General features: G+C 43.6%; 1 protein-coding gene across 4 annotated transcripts in view; it reads left to right on the forward strand.

The window, feature by feature from the left end:
• LOC106564790 (son of sevenless homolog 1) overlaps positions 1–19,093 on the forward strand; it is a 76,477-nt gene extending 57,384 nt beyond the window's left edge. Inside the window, exons 12-24 of one of the 4 annotated variants that reach the window (XM_014131166.3) lie at positions 3,503–3,625; positions 5,956–6,059; positions 6,284–6,506; positions 10,110–10,229; positions 11,811–11,973; positions 12,274–12,391; positions 12,726–12,898; positions 13,475–13,591; positions 14,319–14,372; positions 15,191–15,461; positions 16,179–16,223; positions 17,027–17,148; positions 17,409–19,093. In XM_014131166.3, coding sequence (XP_013986641.1) covers positions 3,503–3,625; positions 5,956–6,059; positions 6,284–6,506; positions 10,110–10,229; positions 11,811–11,973; positions 12,274–12,391; positions 12,726–12,898; positions 13,475–13,591; positions 14,319–14,372; positions 15,191–15,461; positions 16,179–16,223; positions 17,027–17,148; positions 17,409–17,987 — 2,212 coding nt within the window. In that variant the 3' untranslated portion in view covers positions 17,988–19,093. The remainder of the gene's footprint in view (positions 1–3,502; positions 3,626–5,955; positions 6,060–6,283; positions 6,507–10,109; positions 10,230–11,810; positions 11,974–12,273; positions 12,392–12,725; positions 12,899–13,474; positions 13,592–14,318; positions 14,373–15,190; positions 15,462–16,178; positions 16,224–17,026; positions 17,149–17,408) is intronic. The other 3 variants (XM_014131167.3, XM_014131168.3, XM_014131169.3) reach the window with 3 other exon arrangements.
• The last annotated feature ends 234 nt before the right edge of the window (positions 19,094–19,327 follow it).

The raw sequence follows: 19,327 nt of genomic DNA on the forward strand, positions 1-19,327 counted from the left end.
ATATTCCTATATCCATTTATAGAAACTAGGGCTGTCCCTGACTAAAATAAATCTTGGTCAACAGAGTTGTCTGTTCTTTCGACCAATCGATTGGTCTACATTTTTAAACGTGTATTTTTCCATTTTAAATCAAATCAGCTATATGTAGCTTGTCTGATGCTTTAAGTACACAGAGAGAGAGAGAGAGAGAGAGACTGTGCCACCCTCCTCCCTCTGCTGCTGGCCTTCGCAGATAATAGGCTACAGCAGGTGTCGGCAACCTTATCCATTTGGAGTGCCAATTTATGTTACCATTTCTACCGTTCTGCGTGCCAGTTAGGGTTATCAATTAACAGTTTCATTTATAATAAAGTCTTCGTATCTCAAAATCTTTGCCATGTGGTTCATCTATCTAAATTGATATAAAACAAATCTAAAAGTAACTTATATTGCCATTGCCAACTCTGTAAAAAAATTGCCTACATAAAGCCAACAAATATTAACATTGCAGCCTGCAGGTAGAAAATATCGTGATTTTAAAAATAATATGTATATCCTATAATGGCCTGTCTGCATCGAACTTGAAACATTGTATCAACTAGGGCAGTGTTTTCCAAACTTTTTATAGTCCCGTACCCCTTCAAACATTCAACCTCTAGCTGCCTACCCCCTCTAGCACCAGGGTCAGCGCACTCTCAAATGTTGTTTTTTGCCATTGTAAGCCTGCCACACACACACTATACAATCAATTTATTAAACATAAGAATGAGTGTGAAATTATCACAACCCGGCTCGTGGGAAGTGACAGAGAGCTTTTATAGGTCCAGAGCACTAATAATAATAATAATAATCAATAATGTTGCTATTTATTTAATCTTACATATAAAACCTTATTTGTTCATCGAAAGTTGTGAATAACTCACCACAGGTTAATGAGTAGGGTGTGCTTGAAAGGATGCACATAACTCTGCAATGTTGGGTTGTATTGGAGAGTCTGTCTTCAATAATTTTCCAAACACAGTCTGTGCCTGTATTTAGTTTTCATGCTAGTGAGGGCCGAGAATCCACTCTTACATAGGTACGTGGTTGCAAAGGGCGTCAGTGTCTTAACAGCGCGATTTGCCAAGGCAGGATACTCTGAGCGCAGCCCAATCCAGAAATCTGGCAGTGGCTTCTGATTTAAATACAATTTTCACAGAACCGCTTGTTGCAATTTCGATGAACGCTCTCTTGTTCAGATGTCGGTAAGTGGACTGGAGGCAGGGCATGAACGGGATAACGAATCCAGTTGTTTGTGTCATCCGTTTCGGGAAAGTACTTGCATAATTGCACACCCAACTCACTCAGGTGCTTCTCTATATCACATTTGACATTGTCTGTAAGCTTGAGTTAATTTGCACACAAAAAATCATACAATGATGGGAAGACCTGTGTGTTGTCCTTGTTAATGCAGACTGAGAAAAGCTCCAACATCTTAATCATAGCCTCAATTTTGGCCCGCACATTGAATATAGTTGCGGAGAGTCCCTGTAATCCTAGATTCAGATCATTCAGGAAAGAAAAAACATCACCCGTATAGGCCAGTCGTGTGAGAAACTCGTCATCATGCAAGCGGTCAGACAAGTGAAAATGATGGTCAGTAAAGAACTTAAAGCTCGTCTCTCAATTAAAAAAAAAAAAAAAACGAGTCAATACTTTGTCCCCTGTAAAAGCGTTACATGGTCGTTGCCCATATCATTGCATAGTGCAGAAAATACACGAGTTCAGGAGCCTTGCTTTAACAAAGTTAACCATTTTCACTGTAGTGTCCAAAACGTCTTTCCAGCTGTCAGGCATTCCCTTGGCAGCAAGAGCCTCTCGGTGGATGCTGCAGTGGACCCAATTGGCGTTGGGAGCAACTGCTTGCACGCGCTTTACCACTCCACTATGTCTCCCTGTCATGGCTTTTGCGCCATCAGTACAGATGCCAACATGAGCAGCAGCTACATTTGGCTACATACGGACCGTTAGTGGAATTCCCGCGAGAGTGTAACGGTTAATGTGATTGGATGTTAATTATTTGACTAGGCTACCTGTATTTGACATTGTTGTTATTTCGCTGAACACTAGATGGTGTCATTTTATTTTTGGCAGTGAAACAAGGCTACTCAGGCGAGGAAAAAAAACTTCACCCAAATGTATAGCCCCATTGGAAAATATAAATGGACTATTTGAAAAATGTGTGAGAAAGAAAAAAAACATTTATTATTATAAAAAATACATGTAAATCACATTTTTATATGGCGTACCCCCGACGACATTGCGTACCCCAGTTTGGGAATACCTGAACTAGGCTATCAACTGGATCCGGGCCCAAAGCTCGCGCTAGCAAACTTGCAACATTTTATAAAATATTCTGGGCCCTCAGAGTTTCCTGCACCAGTGAACTCGGGACAGACAGACACAGCTGTAGGCTATTTGTGCAAGGGATAAGTAATTAGGTATTTTATGATGTTTGCACTGGATCAGAACATTAAATTTTTTCCTTTCATGCTGAGTGGTTCGATCGAAAGGGAGAGAGCTGGAAATATTTTTCAAATATGTTGAGGAACCATTGTCATGATCAGTAAAAAAACACACCTTTTTACTCGCTGTTTGAGGTGAAGAATAAATTACTTTGAGAAGCTCCACAACTAGAGAGGCGCAGCGGTCTAAGGCACTGCATCTTGGTGCAAGAGGCGTCACTGCAGTCCCTGGTTCGAATCCAGGCTGCATCACATCCGGCTGTGATTGGGAGTCCCATAGGGCGGCGCACAATTGACCCGGCGTCATCCGGGTTTGGCTGGGGTAGGCCGTCATTGTAAATAAGAATTTGTTCTTAATTGACTTGCCGAGTTAAATAAAGGTAAAATAAAATAAAAACATTAGTGGTGGTGAGTTAAGACTATCAGACATTTTTTCTCACAAATGTAGGAGCTGTGCAAACAAAACAAGTTGTCCACTCCAACGATGAGAACGGTAAACAACTGTACTAATGATATATTGAATCCATTAACAGAAATGACTGTAACCAAACAAACATTATAGATTAGAAATTATGAGAATTAACAGTAAATGTACTACTCTGCTGATGATATATGTAATGGGGGATTGCGCGCGAAATGTCGGGAGAGAGACATTGTGCATCTTAACCACACTCCCCTTCTTCTTGGATCTCCGCGGCCTCTGCAAATTCCACTAAGACATGCGTGAATCAGACAGGTGTCTTGTATGCCATGAAAAAAATATATATATTTGCGACTGCTCCGCTCAAAAACTCTCGGCTGACCAACAGCCTATCGACCAAACAATCGAACAGTCGACTAAATGGCGTCAGCCCTGGTAGAAACATACCTAGGTGTTCAAGCATTTTGAATTATACCAATCTTTTATTGTTGCCATCTAGTGTATTGCAATCACCATCTACTGTCTGGTTAAAGGTGTCTCCCAGATTCCACACTGCTGTGTCTTCTCAGTTGTGATTTTGTTTTCCGGAACCTTCCAGGTTTGAAATCCCCGAGCCAAAGCCCACAGAGGCAGACCAGATGGCCATAGAGAACGGAGACCAACCTCTCAGCGCCGAACTCAAACGATTTCGCAAGGAGTTTGTCCAGCCAGTCCAACTCCGGTACTTCTCCACCCCTCCCAATTTACCACACCTAATTCCAGAGGTTGTATTCATTACGGACTGTAACAAAAAAACATTTGACAGCTAAAAAATTCTTATTGGACAAGTCGAGGTAGCCCCTGTCTGTTTTCTTTCATTTTGGTGCCTAATGAACATGACCTAGGGGTCAACAGAACATCCTGGTTTTCTTGTGATACTTATGGTGCCACATGGAGGGTAGTCGGTCCTGATTAGCAGAGAAAGGTTTCAAACTGTTTCAATGCTGGGTTGAAACAGAAGCATGCACTTTTTTTCGTTTCTTTTTATATACAGTGCATCCGGGAAATATTCAGACCCCCTGATTTTTTTCCCCCCACATTTTGTTACATTACAGCCTTATTCTAAAATGTTATTTTTTTTATCCTCATCAATTTACACGATACCCCATAATGACAAAGCGAGAACAGTTTATTTGATTTTTTTTGCAAATTTGTTAAATATAAAAAACACATACCTTATTTACATAAGTATTCATAGCCTTTGCTATGAGACATGAAATTGAGCTCAGGTGCACCATGTTTCCATTGATCATCCTTGAGATGTTTCTACAACATTTAAGTGATTTAAAGTCCACTTGTAGTAAATTCAATTGATTGGACATGATTTTGAAAGGCACACACTTGTCTATATAAGGTTCCACAGTTGACAGTAAATGTCAGAGCAAAAACCAAGCCATGAGGTTGAAAGAATTGTCTGCAGAGCTCAGAGACAGGATTGTGTCGAGGCACAGATTTGGGGAAGGGTACTAAAACATTTCTGTAGCATTGAAGGTCCCCAAGAACACAGTGGCCTCCATCATTCTTAAATGGAGGAAGTTTGGAACCACCAAGACTCTCTTCTTAGAGCTGGCCGCCCAGCCAAACTGAGCAATCGGGGGAGAAGGGCCTTGGTCAGGGAGGTGATCAAGAACCGGACGGTCACTCTGACAGTGCTCCAGAGTTCCTCTGTGGAGATGGGAGAACCTTCCAGAAGGACAACCATCTCTGCAGCACTCCACCAATCTGTCCTTTATGGTGGAGTGGCTAGACGGAAGCCTCTCCTCAGTAAAAAGCACTTGACAGCCGCTTAGAGTTTGCCAAAAGGCACCGAAAGGACTCTGACTATGAGAATCGTGATCAAACCACAATTGAACTCTTTGACCTGAATGCCAAGCGTTACATCTGGAGGAAACCTGGCACCATCCCTACAGTGAAGCATGGTGGTGGCAGCATCATGCTGTGGGGATCATTTTCAGCGGCAGGGACCGGAAGATTAGCCAGGATCAAGGGAAAGATGAACGGAGCAAAGTACAGAGAGATCCTTGATGAAAACCTCCTCCAGTGCGCTCAGGACCTCAAACTGGGGCGAAGTTTCACCTTCTTACAGGACAACGACCCTAAGCACACAGCCAAGACAACCCATGAGTCACTTCAGACAAGTCTCTGAATGTCCTTGAGTGGCCCAGCCAGAAACCAGACTTGAACCCAATCGAAGATCTCTGGAGAGATTTGAAAATAGCTGTGCAGTGACGCTCCCCATCCAACCTGACAGAGCTTGAGAGGATCTGCAGAGAAGAATGGGAGAAACTCCCCAAATACAGGTGTGCCAAGCTTGTAGCGTCATACCCAAGAAGACTCGAGGCTGTAATTTCTGCCAAAGATGCTTCAACAAAGTACTGAGGAAAGGGTCTGAATACCTATGTAAATGAGATATTTCAGTTTACCATTTTTTATAAATGTGCAAACATTTCTAAAAAACAGTTTTTGCTGTGAAAAACAATTGTGGACAAAGTCAAGGGGTTTGAATACTTTCCGAATGCATTGTAAATATTTTTTTGTAAATATATAGAATTTTTTTATGCATATATTTTACTACTTTATTCTTTTCCACTAACCCTACCACCCCTCCCCTAATTGGAGTAAACTAATGGACAACAATACTTAGGCTTCCACTTCAGGTTATACATACTACATAGATTTCACTGACAATATATTTTACATTTGTTATCTTTTTGTTTGTTTTTAGTCCCAGCCTTCAGCTACCCTCAACCCTTCCCATCTATCTCTGAAGAACATCCAGTTTTCATTTCTAGCTGCCATATATTTTTCCAGCTCTTTGTAGGTCTCAATTAATCTGTGGCTCTCTGGTCTCTTATCAGTCAACTCATTGCTTTCCCAGTCTCTGGAGTTGGTTTAAGTTGCTAATCCAGGGTCAGATTTATTTCGTTTTTAGGTCAGGATTTGTAGTTAGTGGTCTCTTGCTGGTCTGTAACTGGTATCTAAATGGTTTTGACCTACTCTCTCTTCCTGCAGAGTACTGAATGTATGTCGCCACTGGGTGGAGCACCACTTCTATGACTTTGAGCGGGACTGCCAGTTACTCAAGCGTCTGGAGGAGTTCATTGCATTGGTGCGAGGTATGTGTGGATAAATCGGGGCAAGGACTTTCTCTTCTCCTCTCGTTGCATATCCTCTCTTTTTGTCTTGTATTTTCTCCTCTTCTTTTCCTCTTTTCTTGTCTCTTCTATTCTATTTTCTTCTAATTTAGTGTATTTTTTTCTCTTCTCCTCTTCTTTAGTGTATTTTTTTTCTCTTCTCCTCTTCTCTGAGTGACAATCTTCCTCTCTGTGACCCCTCCCAGGCAAGGCCATGAAGAAGTGGGTGGAGTCCATCACCAAGATCATCCAGAGGAAGAAGCAGGCTCAGGCCAACGGGCCCAGCCACAACATCACATTCGAGAGCTCGCCACCGCCCATCGAGTGGCACCTCAGTAAGCCAGGCCAGACAGACCAGTTTGACCTCATGACCCTCCACCCCATTGAGATCGCCCGGCAGCTCACACTGCTCGAGTCCGACTTCTACAGGTAGGCCTACAGTACCGTATGGCCGTCCACGCCAGTGTTTTTTAACTCCATTCCTTTTTGTTCCTGTCCAGTACTAAGGCACCTCAATTTATCACTGGCTTGATTACTTGGATCAGCTGTGTAAGTGTTGTCCTAGAGCAAAAATGCGACCCACCACCTGGATTCGGTCCTATGTAGCAAAATTTGAAATGGTGTCTTTTACATTGGATAAAAGTACAGACTCAGAGCTAGAAATGTGATATCATACACTCCAGTTGAGGAACATTGAGAAAGTAATTCTGCTTTGAAAGTTGGTAAACTTGTAACCCCACTTTTGAGAAAATGGCCCTTGAATGTTTTGGTACACCTACTTGGAGAGCTTTTCTTTGTCTACACCCATTCAGCATCGTTCACACACCCTTACGGTTATTTTTTATTTAATTTGTAATTTTACTGATTGTATTGAATTTTAAATCTGATACAAGCCTGTTGCTCTTTTATTATTATTATTATTATTATTATTATTATTATTATTATTACTATTACTACTACTACTACTACTATTATTGAAAACAAAATCATTTCTGTTTATTTAATTTGTCATGTTTTGCACTTGCCTTAGCCCAACCCATCTCTTTAAGGATTCACATTTGAGGCCATGTGCTAAACAGACTGAGTAGTGTAGTAAACAACCAAGGATTTCAAGACTAAAAGTGCTAAAAGTAGTAGCCTACAATAAGTAAAAGCTCCAGGAAAAAATACACTTTATCTAGTCCTTGTCCTATATCCTAACTTGACTTTGGTGCAGGTCATGTTTGTCTTTACATTACCATCTCTGGTAAACAACACACTATATCAAATAAAATCAGAAAATGTATGTGTCACATGTACAGGATACAGAAGGTGTAAATGGTACTGTGAAATGGTTACTTGCATATCAGCAATATCAAACATAGAAAGTGTCCTGATAAAATATAGTGTCAATATTTTATCATTATTAGGTGATGCTTACCCAGACAGACTTGTCTAAATTGATAGGCCATGTGAAAGAAATGCCATATCCACCCCCAGCCACATCTAGCTAAGTGGATGGGTCACTATTGTCTAGACTCCGTTTTGTTTGTAGCTACATCTTGTTTGGCCAGCGTTGTGTTAAGTCACTCCGGTTCACACTGACCGTGGCGTGTGCAGAAAGTAGCCCATCACAACTTTTTCCAACTGATCTCTTGAGAGCGCCTGCTAATTTCAGGGCATCAATGTTGTTGAGAAAAGTAGCAAAACTTTTGTAGTTCTCAATAGCTAATGTTATATCTTTCAAAAAAGGTGCAGTAGAAATGACTATCAACACATACTAAAGAGTTCACGTTATAGACAGAAGCCTGCTACATGGCAGACCAATCCAAACTCATCTCCCGGCATGTCCAGCCCACCCATTATCTCAGCCAATCATGGCTAACGGGAAGGTTCCTGTCTTTTTCCATGGCTAAACCAACTAGGCTCATAATTTAACAATTGAATTAGTATTTACAGATGGAATACACATTTTCTATTAAGGCACATGAAAGTTCACATGTTCCAGAAGGTATTTCTGCCCAAAAACACATTTTGATTAAAAGTAAAAGACGTTCAAATGCCTCTCCTGTGAAGTTGTGACGTGCGACATACGCCTAGCTTCCTGAAATGGGGCACAAATGTGCTGTATTTGTTGCCTTCATACCAGGTGGGGAATGAAGGGTGGAGGTGTACCACTTTATTTAGTCCCCTTAATACCTGGTAATTATTTGTTACATAATTTCATGTAATTAGAAAGTTCTCAGTGGTAATAGGACTTTAAAAAACGAACAACTGTAGTTTGGGATATTCTTTCAGGATTCATATCTTTGCAGTTGCACCCAGATCCTCCTAAGAGGTCGCTTACATTGGAAGATGCATTTACATCATTTAGCAGACGCTCTTATCCAGAGCGACTTACAAATTGGATACTCCTTCATGGACATTTCAATTGATGTTCTTATAGCGAAGTGATACATTTTTTTTATACATTTACATTTTAGTCATTTAGCAGAAACTCTTATCCAGAGCGACTTACAGTAGTGAATGCATACATTTCATTTCATGCATTTTTTGTTTTTTTTGTACTGGCCCCCCGTGGGAATCGAACCCACAACCCTGGCGTTGCACACACCATGCTGGCGTTGCAAACACCATGCTCTACCAACTGAGCCACAGGGAGTGAATAAAATTGAGTTCATGATTCGTCACGCTTGATGCAGTCTTCACTTTGGATCCACCTCTTGTCTGAACGTGTTTCTATGTTTTCCCATTTTTTCCGATTGTAGTCGTTTAGTACAATAGAGGACACATGCGCACATGCACAATTTCTCACATATACTTACACACACACACACACACACACACACACACACACACACACACACACACACACACACACACACACACACACACACACACACAAACGTGCAGCACCAGAGAGGGGACGCAGGGACACACTTCCCCCTCTGACATCGCTGGGCCTGTGGGAACAGCTAGGGTGGGCCGTACCCAAGGTTATCCCCTCACCTCTTTCTCACGCTCCGGGGTGAAGTTTCCCCTGGGTGGAGCTCTATGATCAGCTTCCTCTCTCCCAATATTAACCATAACCGTTAGTGGGGAAAATTCAAAACTCAATGTATGTACTGTAAGAATATCAATTGAAATGTCCATGAAGGAGCTGGTCCTCATTAATGCCCCATAGGTCACTTCATTGCTCCCTATTTGTTTACTATGCAAGCTTCTTATTTACCTAACTTTGTTGTTGAAGGATAAAAACATGAGTTACAAAACACATTCACAGGGTTGGTTAACTCTTGAGGTTCCTCGGGTCTCCACCGACTTAGGTAAATCCGCTTTTAGTTTTAATGCGCCCCACTGCTGGAAAAATTTACAGATCTCATTAAAACTGGATGTTCTGGTGCTGCTCGGGTGTTGATTGAAAACCTACTAGCTGAGAAATGTAACTGTTTATGATTGTGTATTTGCGTTTTGCATATATAAAACAAAAAACTCTTATTTATGCATGTGTAGTTTTAAATGTGTATATTGATGTGTATTGTGTACACAGTGCTCCCCTGGAAAAGAGACCCTTGGTCTCAGTGCAGACTACCTTCTAAAATAAAGTTCAAATAAAAACATTCAAATATTTACCTTACTCCATTTCCTAGGACGAGATCAAAACACACCGGCTAGGTGGCCCAAAAATGGTCGCCGGTATTGTCTGAAAATCTTACCGCAATGCTGGCACAGAAAGCTCCCTTAGCTGCCAAGACTGGAGTCGGTAGAAGTTTGCACCTAACCACTGACACAGTCAGATTTGTTTTGTTTGTCATATAACTAATAATGGTGGTCCTCTGTGGCTCACATGGTGAATGCATGGTGCTAGCCACACTAAAGTTGTTGCTTCAATTCCTGCTGGGATCACATAAACGTACAGTATAGTGCCTGCATATATTTTTTTGTAAGTCGCTTTGGATAATGGCATTGAATAGTTGGGGTATATGGTAATCTCCTCCTGCATCTTTTGTCTGGAGCATTATTGATCTCTCTCTGACCTATATCTATCTACAGGGCGGTGCAGCCGTCAGAGCTGGTGGGAAGCGTGTGGACAAAGGAGGACAAGGAGCTGAACTCGCCCAACCTTCTGCGCATGATCCGCCACACCACCAACCTCACGTTGTGGTTCGAAAAGTAAGAGCGCCAATTTTGTTTTTTGGCAGCACAAAGAATCAGTCCTCATGTGAAATGTGACCATGATACTCCTTACACTTGCAGTGTTGACCAAGCATTTTCTATGATGAATTTATGGCATGATAAAGTAAATTATGTAGTTGTTATGTAGCTCAATGTATACTGAACAAAAATATAAACACAAGTATAGTGTTGGTCCCATCAAACTGAAATAAAAGATCCCAGAAATGTTCCATAAGCACAAAAAGCTTTCTTCTCAAATGTTGTGCACTAATGAGTTTGCATCCCAGTTCGTGAGCATTTCTCCTTTGCCTAGATAATCCATCCACCTGACAGGTGTGGCATATCAAGAAGCTGATTAAACAGCATGATCATTACACAGGTGCACCTTGTGCATGGGGACAATAGAAGGCCACTCTAAAATGTGCTGTTTTGTCACACAACACAATGCCACAGATGTCTCAAGTTTTGAGGGAGCATGCAATTGGCAGGCTAACTGCAGGAATGTCCGCCAGAGCTGTTGCCAGAGAATTTAATGTTCATTTTTCTACCATAAACCACGTCCAACGATATTTTAGAGAATTTGTCAGTATATCCAACCGGCCTCACAACCGCAGACCACGTGTAACCACGAAAGTCCAGGACCTCCACATCCGGCTTCTTCACCTGCGGGATCGTCTGACAGCTGATGAAACTGAGCAGTATTTCTGTCTGTAATAAAGCCCTTTTGTGGGGAGAAACTCATTCTGATTGGCTGGGCCTGGCTCCCCAGACAGTGGGCTTGGCTCCCAAGTGGCTCCCAGGCCCAACCATGGCTGCGCCCCTGCCCACTCATGTCATATCCATAGATTAGGGCCTAATGAATTTGTTTCAATTGACTGATTTCCTTATATGAACTGTAACTCTGTAAAATCGTTGAAATTGTTGCATGTTGCGTTTTTTATATTTTTTGTTCAGTATAGTTATGTCATGTCCTTTGCATACAGATGTTATGAATGCATTTATGTAGGTGGCAGAATTTCACCCTAAATAAGGCTGTGATTACTTCTATCCTCCCTGTGTTGATTCTCAAGGGGAAAAGGAAGGAAACATTTGGGACTGTTCTTTGTGTATGAGCTGCTAATCCCTGTCTGATTTTACATGTGATATTACACCAGGCTTGATATCTCCAGAGACTTCCTGATTAGTTTTCAGGGGCCACTGAATTGGTTGAGTGAAATGTGTCCTTACACTGACTTAATAGCTCACCATGTTACTAAATGAGGACTAACAGGTCAATATGATGTTACTAATTAAACACATTTGGGAGCATTAAAATGTAACAGTGCTTATTTTCTTTCCCCCACTTACCGTACGCCAGCTGTGGAAGTTATTGACCGAACTATGCAGACCTGAGTCATGTTTATTAGGGCTTGCAGCAGAAAATGTTTTGCAATTCAAAACAAAAATGTGTGTTTCTTGTTGGACAAATCCAGGTAGTCCCTCCATGTTTGTCAGTTGTCCGTTTGGTGCCTAATGAACACAGCCCTGGCCCCTGGGTTTAAATGGCATTTGTTTTCAATGTACTATGTTCTACACCAGGTGTATCGTAGAGACGGAGAACCTGGAAGAGCGGGCAGCGGTGGTGGCGCGTATCATCGAGATCCTGCAGGTGTTCCAGGAGCTCAACAACTTCAACGGCGTGCTGGAGGTGGTCAGCGCCATGAACTCCTCGCCCGTCTACCGGCTAGACCACACCTTTGAGGTGAGGAAAGCCAGAGGGGTTCTTTCTGCAAGATTCTTTGGTGGTGTTAGGAAATAGTACCAAGACACTGTGATAACACTATCTGGCATTGTATGAATCCAATGAAAATTGCGGTACCAAATAAGTGCCTAGTGTTGATGAGTATTGAAATTAGTACATCTCTACGTTGAGGTAACATAAAATGACAGATTTCTTATCAATAGAATCATGACACAATGTGCCTCTGTGTACCATAGAGATGCATCTGTAGGACGAAATATATACACTTGTTTTGACTGTGAACTTTTGCCCCCTTTCCAGCAAATTCCAAGCCGACAGCGGAAGATTCTGGAGGAGGCCCACGAACTGAGCGAGGACCACTACAAGAAGTACTTGGCAAAACTACGCTCCATCAACCCCCCCTGTGTCCCCTTCTTTGGTATGTTCTAGAGCAGTGTTTCTCAACCTTTTTGATATCAAGTACCAGGAAGCTATGGTCCCGTTTGTAAGGGACTCACAAGTAATATACAGTTTTTTTTCTTTTGTATACAGCAGTACTGTGTGTATAAGACAATTTCCCCCTCGGGAACATTGAAGTTGATCCTGTCCTATGCGATCCAAAGCTAAGGTTTTTCCTCCTTGGAGGACCACTTACATTAAAACTAGTGTTGGTTAACCATCTCGGGGACCGGCCAGCAACATTCCACGGACCGGTGCCAGTCCATGGACATCATCGCTCCGCTCTCTCATGTCTTTTCTTTCTCTCTTCTCAGGGATCTATTTGACGAACATCCTGAAGACGGAGGAAGGCAACCCTGACTTCCTGAAGAGGCATGGCAAGGAGCTGATCAACTTCAGCAAGCGACGGAAAGTGGCCGAGATCACCGGGGAGATCCAGCAGTACCAGAACCAGCCTTACTGCTTACGGGTGGAGAACGATATCCGGGTAAGGAGCGAAAACAGTGATGTCACACGTTCCATTGAAGTCGATTCCCACTATATGGCCAGCCTGCATAGTCAACATTTCTGTAGAAATTGTAATACTTCCGGCTTTGCAGCATGATCCGACCCATCAACGTTTCACAAATACCATTTAGTTACGTGGAATATGAATGGGTGTAAATATTGAGTAACACAAGGAAGTAATATGAAACATGATTGGCCTGTAGCCTTTTCACGATTTCAGCTCTACAGTTACCATGTACAGTTCTGACAGTTTGCCAAGTCATAGCAACCTATTTGTTTTTGATTAGATATACATTTTAATGGTGATCCCTAGCTTCAACATTAGTCTCATTGACATCAATGCATGACTAAGTGAAAGTTCGACATAAGTGGAAGGTAGGATTCACCAATTAGTAGAGAGTTACTGCCACTCAGCTCCTGACGTGTACTATTTGGTCATTTATCCAATTGTCCCCAATCACCCACACCCTTGTCTATCGTCATTAGGACAGCTATGTATATTTCACGATGGATCTTTCTATCTTTCTGACGACTCCCTCTCCTTTGTGTAACACAGAAGTTCTTTGAAAACCTCAATCCAATGGAGGACAAGGCAGAGAAGGAGTTTGCTGACTATCTGTTCAACAAGTCACTGGAGATCGAGCCTCGGAATGCCCGGTCATTGCCTCGATTTGTAAGTGTCTTGTTCCTCTCCGTCTTACGGTTCACGTGATTGTCCTCTCTCGGACTCCCTATGCAGTTTGATCAGTTGTTGTATTTAAAAAATTTGTTAGAATGACATTGGATCTTCTTGAGTTCAGATGAAAAATACGCTACTGCAAATGTTCAACTTAGACTTACAAGCATGAGGGAATACAATAACATGCAAAAACTTGTTTCGTTTTAGCTAACGTCATGGCTCGTTTGACAGTGTCATCTTCTGTGTTAGCGCTCACTTCATACCTGACAAAAGTGCAGCGCTTTGTAGATCGTCGCCATCTGGTGTTCAGAGTTATAACTGAAACCAGGGGCTCTTTGGATAGGTTCAATAAGAGTGGCTAAAATCCTATGATAATCAAATTGTATTGGTCACATACACGTGTTTAGCAGATGTTATTGCGGGTGTAGCGAAATGCTTGTAAAATGTTCTAAGGACTAGAAGCGAGGCAGCCCTCTGTTGGCACCATTTTTTTAGGTTCCGTAAGGGGTATAGGGATCGCTTTGAATTGCATTGAATGAGATGGCTTGAGAAGCTCTCTGGAATGCTGGAACTACGCTGCCGATTACAGCAGCACATTTTCTTTTTGAAAACTTGATTTGTAATCTAAATGCAGCAATTTATATACACAAACTTGATATTATTACAATATTTTATAAATATATACATTTTTGTAAATCCATTTTTATCTCATTGCTGCCAGGTGGGGCGGCGTCCGAGCGCCCTCTATGGACGCAACGCCCCTGCTATTATTAAGGTAGAAAAAAGACTGACAATTTGTCAGCAGAATTGATACCTATAACAATTACATGTAACTGCCGAAATAAAGGAAACACTTAAGTAAATGAAGGATATAAAGTATATTGAAAACAGTTGTTTCCGCACAGGTGTTCCTGAGCTAATTAAGCAATTAACATCCCATCATGCTTAGGGTCATGTATAAAAATGCCCTGTTGCCCATTTTGGCTACCATGGCTAGAAGAAGAGATTGGTGACTTTGAAAGAGGTGTCTCAAGGTGTATAGAGGGTTTAAAGTGTGTGTGTGTGTGTGTGTGTGTGTGTGTGTGTGTGTGTGTGTGTGTGTGTGTGTGTGTGTGTGTGTGTGTGTGTGTGTGTGTGTGTGTGTCACTAGATCTCACCCAATTGAACACTTGTGGTAGATTCTGGAGCGTCACCTGAGTCAGCGTTTCCACCATCAACAAAACAGCAAATTATGGAATTTCTCGTGGAAGAATGGTGTCACATCCCTCCAATAAAGTTCTAAACACTTGTAGAATCTATGCCAAGGCATATTGAAGCTGTTCTGGAGGCTTGTGGTGGCCCAACGCCCTATTAAGACACTTTATGTTGGTTTATGTATGTTGGTGTTTATTTTGGCAGTTACCTATAGGTAACACACTAACCAGATAGTTCCCCAATCTTCCGACATTAATTTATCAATTAACTACCAGATAGAAAAGAACCAGCAGCACTTGAGGGCTGAGGGTCTGCAATTGAGTAGCCCTGACATTATAGTGTTGCCCTGACCTCTCCTTCACCTCTCTTCTCCCCCTCTCTCTCCCTTTCTCCTTCCAGCCCAAGAAGTACAACTGCCCGCTCAAGTCCCCCGGCGTGCGCCCGTCCTCGGTGCGCCAGGGCACCATGCGCCACCCGACGCCACTGCAGAACGAGCCGCGCAAGATCAGCTACAGCCGCATCCCTGACAGCGAGATGGAGAGCGCCGCCTCTGCGCCCAACTCGCCGCGCACGCCCCTCACGCCGCCACCAGCCTCGGCCACCTCCAGCACCACAGACATCGGCAGCGTGTTCGACTCGCCCCAGGGCCCCTCCAGCCCCTTCCACTCCAGTAGGTGGTCCTTCGAGCCGGACGGGGGAGCACGGCAGAAGGGAGGGGAGGACGGGTGGGAGCGCAGCTAGAGCTTATAGAGAAAGTGTTTGAGAGTTAAACACAGTTTGAGAGATTGAATATAAGGTGGTATCTAAAGAAAACGGTCAAAATGCTTCCTTCCTCCCCTTGGAGTAATCACTGAGCTAAGGTAAGTAATTAGCTAGGTGAATGCAAAGTGTTCCACTTCTTAGCTTTCACCAATCCAGTCATGTCAGATCAGTGAATACTCCAAGGAAGGGAGGAAGGAAGAATGCATGCAAGACCAGTCAGAGTGCAATTGAGTGTTATCGCTGTGAAATGTTTGGCGCCGACATGGATAATGCCAGTATTCCAATTTACTTACAGTATATGGTTCTGAGCACAGCCAACGGAACACAACCTCTTGCCCTAAAGATACTAACTCTGAACTAACCCATTTTACATTACCCTGTAACTCACATTATATCAGTAACTTTCCCATTTTCAGAACCCCGTTGTAACAAGGCGTGTGTGTGGGGGGTGATGACGCCCACAGTCCTTTCAGAATTGTGAACAGTGAATACATAAAGGGGTTAATGGGTGATAGGTCCAGTGGTCCGAAATGAAACTGGTCCATCCGAATCAGTCTCTCCGCCTCTCAGGGCCTTTTCTCTTTTTTCTTCTCTTTTCTCTCCTCCGGCCTCTCCCTCCATCCAGACTGCGACAGCATCTTTGCCCCGGTCTCTTTACCACACGGCCCACGTTAGTATGACCCTCTCAAAGCCAGCCTACCTGTTGTCAGTGTCCCCCCCCACACCCCATCCAAGCAACTACATCTCTCACTCATTCTGACCCTCCCAAGGCCAACTTGCCTCTCCCTACCTGCATGCAACTGACATCCACCTCATTGCTCCCATCTCCGCCCACTGTTGCACCTGTCCGTCTCCATGGCAACGAACGCTCTGTCGTCTGTGTGTGCGTTTCGTAGCTCCAAGTAGACGTTGCCCACGGGTACAGATCTAGGATCAGTTTACCTCTCTCTGAACACCGACCCTAACCAGGCTACTAACCAGCTAAACTGACCTTAGATCAGTGTCACCTCCTCCTGTTCTCCTGTCCTAAATTCATTGTCACTGTGAGGTTTTACTCTAAGCATCCTTGTACAATATCACTCTGTAGTGTGTAGTTAGTTATTGAAGTTGGTCGACGTGATTGCCTCGGACATAATACTTTAGGGGTGTCGTTTTGCATACACTTCCCGAAAGGAGAGTGTCTATTACCCATCCATTCCTCATCCTCTATTCTAAATGTTTTCATTTTACGTGTTTTCAATCCTTGTTTTTACTCCATTCTTCATGGGCCTGAATGTCTGGAGATATTGTCTGATTAAAGACCTAGGAAACAGTCAAGTGCCAAGCAAAAGAGAGAACCCCCAGACACTCAGTTGCCCATCCCTGAGTTGCAGAGTCCTGTATGGGATGAATTTGGGGAATTTGGGTTAAATATGTGTAATTACTGTCTTCCTGTAAGACTTAATTTGAGTTCCTGATTTCCTTCTATTCCAGGGTCCTCCTCGGTTTCCTCCATGGTGAGTCTCCACAGGAGCACTGAAGACGCCACCGTCCCCCCACCTGTGCCCCCTCGCAGACGCCCCGAATCCGCCCCCGCTGAATCTTCCCCTTCGAAGGTGACTCTATTTTGACATGTTTGCCACCTAAAGTTGTTCTGAGACTGTACCGTTAGGAGGATTCTCAATTGATTGATTAAAGAGTGTAGATGTGGAATGCTAAATATCCAATGAAACACAACTAAGTTGCGCTGTCAGTTATTTGCTAGAGATTTAGATGACAATTTTGAGAGTTTGTCGAGTCGTTCTCCCACACTCTTCATAACGTTTCTGCTTCTCCTCCTTTCTCCTTTTCCACCTGCACGTCTCTCACATTCCAGATGATGTCCAAGCACTTGGACAGCCCCCCCGCCATCCCCCCGCGGCAGCCCACCACCACCAAGGTCTACTCGCCGCGCTACTCGCTCTCAACCGAGCGCACCTCCGTGTCGGAGCCGCCTGACAGCCCACCCACCCTGCCACCGAGGGAGCCTGTGAGAACGCCGGACGTCTTCTCCAGCTCCAACAGCCCCCTGCACCTGCAGCCACCCCCACAGGGCCGCATCCGCAGCAGCGAACCCACGCTGAGCCAGACCTTCTTCCCCCCCTCGCCGTTCGGCCCGCTCACCCCGCCACCACCCCCGACTCCATCGCCCTCGCTGGGGCCGCGCAAGCACCTGCCCTCCCCGCCCTTACCACTGCTGGGGCCCGGCGGCCCAGACTGCTGCGGCGACTCAGCCCTCCTCCCTCCGGGGGGTGCAGCTGGCCCCCCTGTGCCCCCCCGCCAGAGCACCAGCAGCGCTGCTGTCCAAGCCATCCCCAAGCTCCCCCCCAAAACGTACAAAAGGGAGTCGGTGTCATACCCATCCCTAGTGCATCGAGACGGCCCGCCCCTGCTGGAGAATGCCAACCCCTTTTAAAAAGACTTGTGTATGTGATCTTGGGGAGAATATTGAACACTAAAGACTTGGACAAGAAAAAAAAGACAATACCAGTGTAGGTTCTTAGCTACCTGGAAAAATAATCATGTGCCCTTATAAAAAAAAAAATACTTAAGCGAAAGATGATTGTCCTTTCTCATTCGTGCAGACCATTTGGAGATTCCCTATAAAAACCCTTTTGGGGTGGTATCTTACTGTTTGTTTGTTTTGTTGTGTGTGTTTGTATGTACAGTATGTCGTTTGTCATCGTCCAATGTTTATTTCATTTTTTTTTTTTTTTTTTTTAAGTGAATCGATTGCAGCATTACTTGTCTATGAGCTCGGTGGCCTACCCATGCACATACAGCTTAAACCGTAGTAAACCATGGACCAGGCCCACACAAGTCCACCGCACGCTGGATGACGGAACGATAAAGACTGCAGCCCAGTTTGAACAGACTCCAGGAGAAATCCACAAACTTAATAGTGTTTTAACTCCCTGTGGGCTAAACCATCTACTAAAGTGGCCCATATTGTCCAGAGACGGACCAGAGAGGACTCAAGCTATCACACTGTTGCAAACCCATTCAACTCCCCCATAACAAATGTCTGTCGTTCAATCCACCTCACTCAGATGGAAAAAGGGACTTGGGAAATCATGTTGTTAGATGGTGTTTAAGGCTTTGTGTAGAGACTCAGTCCGAGGCGAGCGTTTTTTTTGTTGTGCCAGTAGATCGACCAGAGTACCATGATTTAAGGCAGGGTTTCCCAACCTCGGTCCTGGGTGCATGTTGTTTTGTTTTGCCCTAGCACTACACAGCTGATTCAAATAATCAAAGCTTGATGATGAGTTGGATAATTGAATCAGATGTGTAGTGCTAGGGCAAAAAAACTAAATGTGGGGGGCCCAGGACCGAGTTTGGGAAACCCCGATTTAAGGTACCCATCCACACCAAAGAGGTACTTTTCAAGAAACACAAGAAGTGATTGTTCTTAAGTTCGTGTTAGTACTTTTATGTTCTGATTCATTTCTGCCAATGAGTATGTAAAGAAAATTACGATTTGACTTCTTTAAACAAGGGAATAAAAGTGTTTCTACCACTCTATGCAGTAGGTCCGCTATGAAACTAGTGAAGAGCTGGCATGCAAAGGCCCAGTTAGAATATATTTGTTTAATGGTTCCTTCCTTCAAAGTGGTCACTGATCTGACATGACTGAAGCTGATAGAGCAAGGTCTCCAGTACATAACTCGATCAGTGACGTCATAAAGAGTCTGTATGGAAATGTAGTTGCTAGTTGCTTACCTCAAATTTCAGCTTGTGTATATGCCCCATACATGC

The sequence above is a fragment of the Salmo salar genome, chromosome 12 (assembly GCF_965601325.2).
Source record: "Salmo salar chromosome 12, fSalSal1, whole genome shotgun sequence".
Lineage (NCBI taxonomy): Eukaryota > Metazoa > Chordata > Actinopteri > Salmoniformes > Salmonidae > Salmo > Salmo salar.